At 40.4% G+C, this 12500-nt stretch overlaps 1 protein-coding gene across 1 annotated transcript in view; it reads left to right on the plus strand.

The window, feature by feature from the left end:
• Positions 1-12500, plus strand: part of LOC135112436 (sialin-like) — a 24054-nt gene that overhangs the window by 10699 nt on the left and 855 nt on the right. Inside the window, 10 exon segments of the mRNA XM_064026898.1 lie at positions 555-662; positions 3277-3372; positions 3375-3434; positions 4228-4315; positions 5233-5389; positions 6623-6839; positions 7308-7440; positions 7929-8067; positions 8855-9021; positions 10552-10637. Coding sequence (XP_063882968.1) covers positions 555-662; positions 3277-3372; positions 3375-3434; positions 4228-4315; positions 5233-5389; positions 6623-6839; positions 7308-7440; positions 7929-8067; positions 8855-9021; positions 10552-10637 — 1251 coding nt within the window.

Genomic DNA, 12500 nt, shown 5'->3' on the forward strand with positions numbered 1-12500 from the left:
TGTTTCGCTTCATTCCCTTTTACCTTCTTCCTCGCCGCCTTCGCAGTGAGGACGGAAGAGGAGAAGTATAGATTGCACCCCCTTAAGGAACCTGAAAGTGTAAGGAATAGATGCTGACGAAGGAAAAAAATCAATGCCGATGTTACTGCAGTGGGGATTGCGGCGGCGGGCGAGGGCGAGTCAGGCCGAACCGGACGCGTATTGGAAGGAAGGGTTTTGTTTTCATCGTTTTTGCTTCGTCTGTTGTATCACGTGTATGGGAAGACAGGAGTTGTGAGTGGTTGTCAGTGTAGTGGTAGTTGTGGTTGTTGTTATTGTAGTAGTAGCAATAGTAGTAGTAGTAGTAGTAGTAGGAGTAGGAGTACCACTATCACTACTGCTACTACTACTACTACTACTACTACTACTACTACTACTATTATTATACCACCACCACCACCACCACCACCATTTCCACTACATCTCTTAAACACGATAAAAAAAAAAAGGCAAATCCTATATAATTATAACACAACTAATTTCCTCATTCCACAACCTTTTCCGCGCACCTGCAGGAAGAAGATGGGAGGATGGAGGGAGACGAGGACGAGGGTCTGGAATGGGACGAGATGACACAGGGTCTTGTCCTCGCAAGCTTCTTCTACGGGTACATCTTCACGCAGGTACTGTACACAAGAAAACGCTACCTAATACAAGCTTGGGTGACGAAAACTCAAAAACTGTGCGTGTCAGACCTGAGGATTAATTTTTTTTTTTATTCTGTCAAAATTATTCACAAGTTTTCATTTTTTTTTCTTTTTCATGCATTTCTTATACCAGTGAAGATTTTTTCCTCCCCAGTAATACACGCTAGTAGTCTTTTGAATGGCGTCGGGTACTTTAAAGTCTCCCCCTATTCAAAGTCAAGGTTAGAATTAAAGTAACACTCAAGGTCAGGGGAAGGTCAGGCGGGCCGTCAGGAGACACCAATGGCCGTCATTAGGAAAGGTCTTTTTTGAGTCTTTCCCTCTCACGTCTAGTAATTATCCTTGTCCGTATCACTTTTCCCCTTTTTTTCCTTTCGCTGCCTCGTTTTTCACTTCCTCCCCACGTTCTTTTTTTTTTTTTTCACACCGCCTCCTCCTTCCTGTTGGCTCTCTCTCTCTCTCTCTCTCTCTCTCTCTCTCTCTCTCTCTCTCTCTCTCTCTCTCTCTCTCTCTCTCTCTCTCTCTCTCTCCATCTTATCTGATCTTCACTTTTTTTATCCACATTTCATCTTTTGTTTTACCTTCTTCCAGTCCCCCCTCTTTTTTTAGGGCACGTTTCTTCTTTCCTTCTTATTTTCACATCCTCCTCCTCCTCCTCCTCCTCCTTTTTTTCTACTTCCCCTTTTTGCTCTTTTGTGTGTTCCTTCTTTTCTTTCGTTAATTTTTCTTTTTTTCACGTTTTTTCTTCTCACTTTTCTTGTTTTCTTGTTCTACCCACTTATCTTTCTCCATCTTTCTTTCTTTCTTTCTCCGTATTTTTTCCCGCATTTCCCCTCTCCTCTTTTTTTTTTTTTCTTCTCATATATTTATTTTGGTTTCTCTCTTTATTCCTTTCACTTTATTCTTTTTTCCTAGTTAGTGTTCTTTTTATTTTGTTTCCTTTTTTCCTCCTTCTCTTCCTGCATTTGTTTTTCTTTTGTTCTTAGTGTTCTTTCTCTTTAGTTTTTTTTTTCTATAATTTTCTTCCTTTGCTCCTCACTTCCCATATTTATTTGTTTTCTCTTGCTCTTGCTTCTTTTCTATGGTCTTCTCCCAGTTTTCCTCTCAGTTTTCTTTTCCCCCTTTTCCTCTCTTGTTTCCTTTTCCTCTCTCTGTAAGGTAGTCACGGACGTTTCCTGGTTCCTGGTAGCTGTTCAAATGGCCTTCTTCCTGTTCGACTTCATTTTACAAGCAGTTTAACACAGCCAGTAATACTAATACTTCTTTTGCACCTGTAGTCCCAATTCTCATCAACAGTCACCGCCAAGTCTTGCCCCTCCCTTCTCTCAAATAACTTCTTGCCTCTCTCCCCTTCTTGTCTACCTCTTCCTTCTTTAATTTCTCTTTTCTTTCTTTTTTTCATTTCTTTCTCTTTGATTTTCCTGTCTCCCTGTTGACCTTTCTTCTCTTATCTATTTTTTTCCTTTTATTTCCCTTTTTTTCTTTTTTCTTTTCTTATTTCTTAGTTGTTTCGTTTTTGTCTTCTTTTATTTTCACTTTCTTCCTCTGCCTTATTTTTCTTTCTTCATCCTCCTCACTTCCTATTTCTCTTGGTCTACTTTCTCTTACCTTCCTATTCTTCATCCATGTTTCTCTCCCTTCCCTCTTACCTCCCTTCATCTTCCTTGGCTTCCTCTTTCCTCCCTTTTTTTCCTTCTTTCCTCTTACTTTCCTTCATCTTCCTTCCTTTACTTCCCTTTCCTTAACTTCTTTTCTTTCAGTTCCCCGAGTCTTCTCTCTCCCTTTTCCTTTTCGCCTTCCTTCCTTCCTTCCCCACTCTCCTCTCTTCACTTTCCTTCCTTCACCGTCCACCTCTTCTCCTCTCCTCACTCCTCTTCCCCTCTCTCATCTCCTCTCTCCGCTTTCTTCCTCCACCTTACTTCCTCCACCTTCCCTCCTCTTCTTCCCTCTCCTCTCTCCACTTACCTTCCTCCACCTTCCCTTTGTAACTCCTCCGCCTGCAAACGACAGAATTTTAAGGCTACACGCATTAAACTTGTAAATGTATCGATGCGGTAAAAGTTTTTTGTGTGTTTTTAATCTTTGTCTCTTGTTTCAATTATCTTTATTTTTTTTTCTAAGGTTTTTTGATTTTACGTTTTCATTTGTAAATCCAGAATGGAAAAGTTTCTTAGTATTTTTTTTTTTTAGATGTATTTTTGTTATTTCTTTTACTCTGATTATTTGTGAGTGTTTCTTAAATGATAATACTGATGCTGTACAAAGTTTTCTTTAAATGTTTAACTGTATTTTTTTTTCCTTTTTCGCTTATTTTTTTCCTGTTTCTATTTTATTTTTAGTCTTATTTTCGTCTTTTTTTTTATATAGAGTGCATGTGTCTTTTATTAAAATTTATTCTCTTAAATATTGGGATAACTTTCCCTTCTTTGTTTTGTATTTTCTCTCATTTTTTTTTCTTTTTTTAATGTTTGTATTTTCTGTATACATTCTCTCTCTCTCTCTCTCTCTCTCTCTCTCTCTCTCTCTCTCTCTCCTCTCTCTCTCTCTCTCTCTCTCTCTCGCTCTTCTCGCTCTCTCATTTTATTTGCAGATCATCGGCGGACGATTTGCGGAGGTATATGGAAACAAGAATCACCTTTGGGCTCTGTGGTCTGACGAGTGGCTTTTTTCACGCTCCTCTCGCCGATAGCTGCTCGATACCACTACGGCGCTCTCATCGCTGTCAGGGCGCTCATGGGCTTCTTCCAGGTGCGTAGGAGGAGGTGAGGAGTGGCGGACGGAGATGAAGAAGGGGGGTGGAGGGAGGGATGAAACGCAGGGGAGGCATTGTTTCTCATGCAGTGCTCTTTGTCTCGAGCTAAAAGGGTTTATCTGTGTGGGGAGTGATGACACACACACACACACACACACACACACACACACACACACACACACAAGATGAAACTGTAGTGGATTTTACTCATATACGTTAAATTTGTGACTTGTTATTGCTACCATGAAATTTTTAAGGAAGTTCTTTGCCCTTGTTTCGTCTTGAGATTTGCAGGGCTTTTATAAATAACGTGGGAGGAGAAAGGACTTCATCACCATCATCACCAGAACGACCTCTTCACCAATCTACTCACCAGCTCATCATCACCAGATTACAACCACTTCTTCTTCAGTCCACATACCCTGACTATCACCACCACCAAATCTTCTTAGTTGATCTGTTTATAATCACCATTAACACCAGAACGACCACTTCTTTAACCTACTCCTCACTATCAGACCACCATATCAGACCGTCCTCTCCTTTAATCTACTCCACCTCACCATCACCACCAACCAAAACTTACTGATTACTCAACTTCACATCATCACCATCACCAAAACACTATCACCTCTTCTCTAATTTACCCTTCACCACCATTCACCATCAGATCACTATCACAGCATCATTACCATATCATCCCTACCCTCTATAATCCATCACTCACTATCACCAGAACTCTACCTCCTCTTCACCTAAGGTTCTCCCCTCTCCCTCCCTCTCCTGCAGGGACCCATGTGGCCTTCCATGCATGCCCTGGTGCCTCGATGGATCCCGCCCCTCGAGAAATCCAGATTCGTGTCATGTGTCTATTTCGGTGAGCAAAGAATGCCTTAATTAGTTGCTGCTTTAGTCACACCTGTCTACTCTGTCCTTAAGTTTGTAAGTGTGTCTGTGTGGATGAAATATGTGTGTGTGTTAATCTTTTTTTTTTTTTCAGAGTCGTTTTGTTTATCATGTGTATTCTTGTCTCTTCGTAGGAATAGTAGAAACACCTCAATTAGTTATACGTGTCCACTTTATCTCTGGCCTTCCAAAACTCGTGTCATTGAAATATGTGTTTGCGTATTTACCTTTCTCACTGTTATTTTGTCTTTATTCTTATCTCTTCATAGTAATAGTCACACCTGTCCATTCTATCCTGGGGTTTTCGTAACTGATGGGCAAATGAAATATGTGCGTATGAAATATATTTTTTTATGTTGTTTTATTGATTTTTTTTATTCTTACCTGTTCGTAGCCGTAAAAGAAACACAAAAATTAGTTACTGCCATAGTTATAACTGTCCACCTTTTCCCCGCACTTTCCATAACGCTGGTATAAATAAGTGTGTTAATTAACGGTATGCACGCTTATTATCAAAGGCCGTAGTAAGAACGCCTGTCTTTCCCGTCACAAACCTTTTTTTTTTTCTTAGAATATCTTTTTTTGACACTAAAATATACAGTAAAGTATTACAAAATAGTGCAAAAAATAGCAAATAGCAACATACCTTTAGGCCCTTTCTAGGCTGTCCTGTTACTGTATTCTGCACTAACTACTACTACTAGTACTACTACTAACTACTACTACTAGTACTACTACTACTACTACTACTACTACTACTACTACTACTACTACAACAACAAAAACAACAACAACAACAACACATTATTACTACTACTACAACTATTATCACCACCACCACCACCACCACCACCACCACCACTACCACTATCGCTGCTGTCCTTCCAGGGTCTAACCTCAGTATGATGGCGACCTTAGCCGTCAGTGGCATCATCGTGGACTCTCTGGGGTGGGACGCGGCTTTCTACATCCCGGGAACGATCTGCCTGGTGTGGGCGTTGTGTTGGTTGCTCCTGGTGGCGGACACCCCGACCCAACACCCAAGGTAGTGTTGTATGGTAGAGCTGTCACCTTATGTTGTGTATGGTGCTGTCTGTTGTTGTTGTTGTTGTTGTTGTTGTTTCTTATGTCCATGTTCTTTTTGTTTCTTGTTCTTTCTTGTTTTTGTTCTTCTTGTTATTTGTTATTCTTTTTCTTCTTTTCCGTTTTGTCCTCATTCCTGTTTGTGTTTTTATTCATGTTGTTATTCTGTTCTTAATATCCCTGTTTTCCTTATTCTTCTTCCTTCATTTCAACCTTAATGATATATCCTGGAATAATTACACCTCACTTTAACCCTTTCAATATACACCCAGGAGAACTTTCTTTCTTTCTTTCATAGCGCTTTCCTTCGGTCCTAAGTCCTCTGAGCTACTGGCCTCACAACTGGTATGATAAGGAAACCAGAGGAGATGGAAGGAACAATATTAGATACAATGGAAGTTGTAAAAGTAGATTACGTGATATCTTTCCACAACTGTACATCCTTAATAGTTATTACCTCACACGCTACTTCACTCTCCCAGCCAGCACCTTCTTGTCCTCGGGGGCAATACACTTCAGGGTCTTCTCAGGTGTTGGCCGTGGAGGGAAGACACGGAAAGTTAGTGGAAACAAGAAGACGTGGCTCAGGTTACATCGTCTTCCATTAGAGAGAGAGAGAGAGAGAGAGAGAGAGAGAGAGAGAGAGAGAGAGAGAGAGAGAGAGAGAGAGAGAGAGAGAGAGAGAGAGAGAGAGAGAGAGAGAGAGAGAGAGATTAGGATATTCAGGAATAGATATGCATAACAAAGGAGGAGGAGAAGGAGGTGAAATAGAAAGATGAAGACGAAGAATAGGAGATTATTGCAGACATTAACAAATATGCATAAAAAGAAAGGGAAGATTAGAAATAAGAAGAAATAATAATAATAATAATAATAATAATAATAATAATAATAATAATAATAATAATAATAATAATAATAATAATGTAAAAATAATAATAACAATAATAGTCTGAAGTACAAGAACAACAACAACAACAACAAACAAACAAACAAACAAACAATTAAAAAACAACACACACAATTAAAAAAAAAACACCAATCACTACGTACTTAACTCCACGAAATAAACACACACACACACACGCACACACACACACACACACACACACACACACACACACACACACACACACACACACACACACACACACACACAACACTAAGTAACCAGCAACTTGATCCGCACCTTCAGGATAAGCCAGGAGGAGAAGGAATACATTGAGAACGTCGTTAGGAAGTCTGGAAGCTCCTGGAAGCGGCCTAGGAAAGTGCCCTGGCGCTCCCTCCTGACGTGCGTGCCCTTCTGGGTGACAGTGGCCGTGGACGTGGGGAACATGTTTGGGCTCACTGTCTTCTTCAGTCTCCTGCCGACTTACATGAAAAACGTCCTTGGGTTCTCGATTAAAGAGGTGAGGTTAGATTGTCCTGTGTTGGTGGTGGTCGTGTGGGAGTGAAGTATTTTATTTTCTTTGTTTGCGTTAGTGAGTGGTACAAAAGGCAGTGTTTATCATACGTCTGTGATAGGGTAAGGCAGATAAGAAATGAGTAGCAGAAGAGTAGCTCCTTGTATTTGTGCTTAAAGGGAGTTAGCGAGAGGTAGGTAAAAGTAGTGAAGAGCGTTCAGACTAATAGAAAAGCAAATAAGCATAAAGTGATGATGAATTTGTATGAAAACTCACTTATTTTTGTCGAGTAACCAAATGGCAATAAGGAAAGTAAAAACAAATAAAACCAGACAGACGAATAGAACAGCAAATAAACTAAGTACAAGAGTTAAGTGTGGTGAGGTAACGACAAGTAAACAAGCCACGTGTGGAGAAGTAACGGCAGGTAAACAAAAGTCACTTGTGAAGTAACGGCGTCTCGTTCTATCACAGAATGGCCTCCTGTCCAGCCTTCCTTTCCTGTTCCGCTACCTCGGCGCCCTCACCTTCAGCTTCTTCGGGGACTGGATTATTTCCACCGACAAGCTGAGGTTCATCACCATGCGCCGCCTCTCCAGTGCTATAGGTGAGCCCCCTCCCATCCCGCAGCCTGGTGGAGGTTAACGTATCGTGAACATGATGAATAGGTAATGAGTGATGCGTGCAATGCCTCGGCCGCGTCATGCTTCACTGAATTAAAATGTTCGTAATGTAATATTTTTGCGATGCTATCTGGTGGCAACGTGTGTATGTGTGTGTGTTTTGCTCTGATCCTCACTAGATGAATTCATAAGTACATTCATACATAAACACATGAATAAGCAAATAAACAAAACCATTGTTTCGCTTATCGCATTGAATGGAAAACCAGTGTGATTCTGTAAGCTTTATTTATTTTTTATTTTTTTTGTGTGTGTTTTTTGCATATGTACTTCAAATATTTAAATATTTACCGATCTACCCCTCTCTCTCTCTCTCTCTCTCTCTCTCTCTCTCTCTCTCTCTCTCTCTCTCTCTCTCTCTCTCTCTCTCTCTCTCTCTCTCTCTCCCCACCGTGGCATATGCATTTTAAAGCTTACGGCGTGTTCTCTATTCCTCTTTCTCTCTTCTTCCTGCATAATGTATGCTTAAAGCTCACCTACGTGCACCTTTACCTCTTCCTCTTTATTTTTTACGCAGATAAACATTTGCACTCCACAATGCGCCGTAACTAGCGCCTCCTTTCTCTCCCTCTCTTCCGCTTCCCTCTCAGACTCGTGGCATTTTCTCCTCTTGTTCTCCGTCTTTAGTTTTCATGCAGATTCTTTTTTTTCTTTTCTATTTCAAGTGGCGGAACCTTCCTGTTTTTTTTTTTTTCTCTGTTTTCGTCTTTCCCTACATCCTCAGTTTTTATACATGCATTTATTCCCGCCGTCTGCATTTCTCGTTTCCTTATTCCTCTTCCTCTTCCTTCTCGCCTTTTTTTTTTTTTCCCAGCCATGTTCATCCTTGCTTTTCTGTGCCTCATTTTGCTGACATTTATCCCTCAACGTCTGCACTAAATTCTCCTGTTCTTTTTTCCTTCTATCCCTAGTCATGTTCCTCCTTGCCATTCTGTGCTTCAGTTTGCACGCCTTTATTCCTTACCATCTCTACTCCTCATTCTCTTTACTGTGCTTCTCCCCGCCTTTCAAATTTCATTCACACATTTACTCCTTCTCAGTCTGCAATCTTCTTCCTTCTCCTTCTCTCCTCAACCGTAATCTTACCTGTCTTTGCTTACTTTAGTCTTCACACACACACACACACACACACACACACACACACACACACACACACACACACACACACACACACACACACAAACACAACAATTATCTTCGAAATTAAGTTGCATTGAAAACAGAGAAATGCCTAACAAACAGAGAAATCCCTAACAATTATATAAAGTGCATTGAAATTAAATAAAAACAGTTAGTGACTCCTCTCTCTCTCTCTCTCTCTCTCTCTCTCTCTCTCTCTCTTTCCTCAGCCATGTTCTTCCCCGCCATTCTTGCCGTCGTCACGGCCTACTCGGGATGCTCTGCCGCAGCCACAGTATCCTTCCTCTGCCTCATGAACTTCACGAACGGCGCTGTCGTGAATAGCATCCTAGTCAACTACACGGATATCGCTCCTAACTTCTCAGGTACACAGGTGATCTCATTAATTAAAAAGATGCGAATTAATATCGTGTTTTATGATCTCTTTTAAGCTTGCCAGGACTTCCTAGGTCGCGCTGCAGTCTCGGAACGGCGGTAACAAGGGAGGAGTAATTAACCCTGTTGTCTTCAGTCTATCAAGATGCAGAATACCCTGATGAGCGCAGGAGCTTATATTAATGGAACGTGTGAGGGATTTCTGGGTCTGTTTCGGTAAATGCTGTGTTTTGTGTCTCGCCGGAAAAAAAGTACCCCATTTAATTTTTTTTCTTTTTTCGTAATCTCCGCTTGTCTTTCCGTGTTGTGATGAATTATCCCGCGAAAGAAAGCGTCTGGGTTGGAAAAATTCTTTCTACCTTCATGCGTTTTGTTGTTTTGTGTTATTCAGTCTCGGTGAAATATATTTGTGTTTTTGTACTGGTCTGTGATAGTGTTCTAATTTCCATGTGCATCTTCAGGCTCGTCATATTTCATTATCTAGAGAAGGAACAGGTTGATGGAGTAATTTTTTTCTGCTTTCCTCCACTTTTTGTTGGTTGTGATGTTTATTGAGCGGCATAATTGTGTTTTTTTTATTTATTTATTTTTGTATTAAGCTTACTCTATCTTACCTTTATTTTCCTGTTTTAATTTAGCGATGTTTTAATTTAGAGATGTTAATTTACACATGTTAACTGTAGCTGTTCCTTTTCCTCCCTTTATTCTGTTGTTTATGATATATATTTTTCATCAGCGCTATGTAATTCTAGTTTATATTTTCTCAGTTTCTATGTTGATGCTCACTTGCCTCCGTATTATGATTGTAGATTACATTATTATTACCTCCACCTGTATACCTCCCTACATTTCACATTTTGAACACTCGATCATTACCAATTGATAGTGAGAAGACTCCTTTTTATTTTCTTATATCTATAGATGACCAACTTCGATATTTTCCTCCCTCTTTGTTACGCTCCATATTTTCAACACACTCATTTGATATTTAAAAAACCCGCCCTCGCCCTGCTTTTTTTTCTTTCGTATTATTCAGTGACCAGCTTTGATATATATTTTTTTTACGTTACATTTTTTATAACACCCCCACATTTCATATTTAAGAAAGCTCTACCACTTTTTTCTCTTTTTTCGTAGCCTTCAGGGACAGACTATGATATTTTTTTTTCTGTTTTATTCGTACATTGCATTTTTTTTTTTTAATATTTCCTAAGTTCACGTTTAAAAGACTCGCATTTTTCTTGTATCCTGGAGTGATTATCGACATTTTCTTTATTTTTTTCTTAAATTCCATATTTTTTTAAACATTCTCATTTGAACTTTAAGTCGTTGTTCTTTTTTCATGTATCCATCTCTGATTATGCTGTATGCTCTCTCTCTCTCTCTCTCTCTCTCTCTCTCTCTCTCTCTCTCTCTCTCTCTCTCTCTCTCTCTCTCTCTCTCTCTCTCTCTCTCTCCTACATTACACAGTTTTAACACAATTATTTGTTAAAGACCCCATTTTCTCTCGCATTCTCCAGGGACTATCTTCGGTATTGGCAACACTGCGGGCGCCATCATGATGTTCCTCGCGCCGGTGTGTGCCGCGGCTGTCATTCAGGGACAGGTGAGACGAGGGGGGGTACCTGTAGGAGTGGCCGTAGAAGGAGGAGGAGGAGGGAGAACAGGAATGACAGGAGTAGAAATGAGTGGAGAGATGACAAAGGGATGAGTGAAGGGCAGCTGGAAAGGGAAGGCGATACAGGCAGGCAGGGAGGTAAAGGAGAGAAAAGGTAGGAAGCCACAAGAGTCAGAGAAGTGGAAGGGAGGGAAAGAGAGAAAGGAAAGTGGAACGAGGGAAGTAAAGAAAAAGAGGTGCAGAGAGAGAGAGAGAGAGAGAGAGAGAGTGTGTGTGGGTGTGTGTGTGTGTGTGTGTTATACCTGTCTTTGTTCTCCCGTAAATGAAGTAGTATTTTGTAGTAGAAGTAGTAATAGTTTAGTAGTTTAGTGGTTGTAATACTTATTATAGACCAAAATATCCCCTAGTATGTATTCTTCCTATGTAATTATATACAAGTAGAAGGTAACGAGGGAAAAGGAACAGGTGAGAGGAAAACAGCAGGAAGAAAGAAGAGAAATCCAGGTCAGTAAAATGCCAAGTACAATAATTGGTTTATTTTTGACACTCGTAGTAATTTTCGCTTCATTTTTTTTTTTTCTGTTGTTTGTCAGGGCAAGAGAGGAGTAAGGTAATTTCGTTAAGCCTGTATTATAATTTTAGGTTGTGATTAACCTCTGGAACGATCGCGGATGAAAATTGTTATTACACTTAATTTTCTCTGAGGATTTTTATATATGAATATATTAATGATAAAGGAGCAGTGTGTGTGTGGATGCCTGTATGTGTGTGTGTGTGTGTGAGTGTGTGTACGAGTATGACACGTAAATTAATTAATGTTATCGGATAGCATGCATTCTCTCCACCCCCCCATCCAAAAAAAAAAAAAAAAATACCCGTTATTTAATAATGTATTTCACCCCACATATCCATCCATCTGTCTATTTGCGTATCTATTTAACTTTTACCATTTACTTTCCATTTAACTGTCTCATTATTTTTACCTGCATTTAAGTATTCACATTTGCCACCGAGCCATCAGTGCGAGGGCGGAAATCAGGTCGAAAAGAGACTGGGGAAGGGAAGGGGGGGTGTATGTATTTGACAGTATTCCCGCGTCGTGTCAGTGTCTGCCAAAGCGCGTTAATTCCCTTGAATTTGTCGGCTCAGGAGGAACAAACGAAGTGATGCAACAAAACGTATCCCTTGATTTAGGTTAATATTATAGAGTCTCAGGTGTTTGTTCATGCGTGCCTCGAATAGTTTGCTGAGCTTCATAATGTATTGAAGGCTGGAGGAAGCGCGATAGTTGATAAAAGAAACACATCTCCCGAGCCTAATTAATTTTTCGGTAGCGGGGACACTGTATTGAGAACATGACTCCGACACGGAATTCCAGCCTTTATGGAAACTTGATGATTTAACGGGAAAAAATGCAGAAGGGAATATCATGCAGGTATCATCCGTTTTACCCTCGTTAACATGTTCGTTTTGATTTGCTTAACATAGCCATCACGATACGCCGCCGCTGTGTAGCTTAGTGTGCCCTGCTGTGCTGCAACTGTATAATAAGGTGTGGTGCTGCGTTGTGTGTTTTTGGCATGTTTGTGTAGGTAATGCAGTGTGGCGCGGGGCAATGTAGTGTTATGTTGGGTGTATTTATATAGCGCCAGGCGGCATGAAGGTTCTGTGAGAGGGAATGATACAGATCACTATTATGATGTACAGGTGACCTTTGAACTTTGGTGTGTGTGTGTGTGTGTGTGTGTGTGTGTGTGTGTGTGTGTCAGTCAGGTTGATGGCTGCAGAGGCTTCACTCCATAGGTATATATTGTTGATCTATTTAATTTCGCAGTTTTTTTCCTCGCTGTG

Source organism: Scylla paramamosain, chromosome 23, assembly GCF_035594125.1.
Source record: "Scylla paramamosain isolate STU-SP2022 chromosome 23, ASM3559412v1, whole genome shotgun sequence".
In the NCBI taxonomy this organism is placed as follows: domain Eukaryota; kingdom Metazoa; phylum Arthropoda; class Malacostraca; order Decapoda; family Portunidae; genus Scylla; species Scylla paramamosain.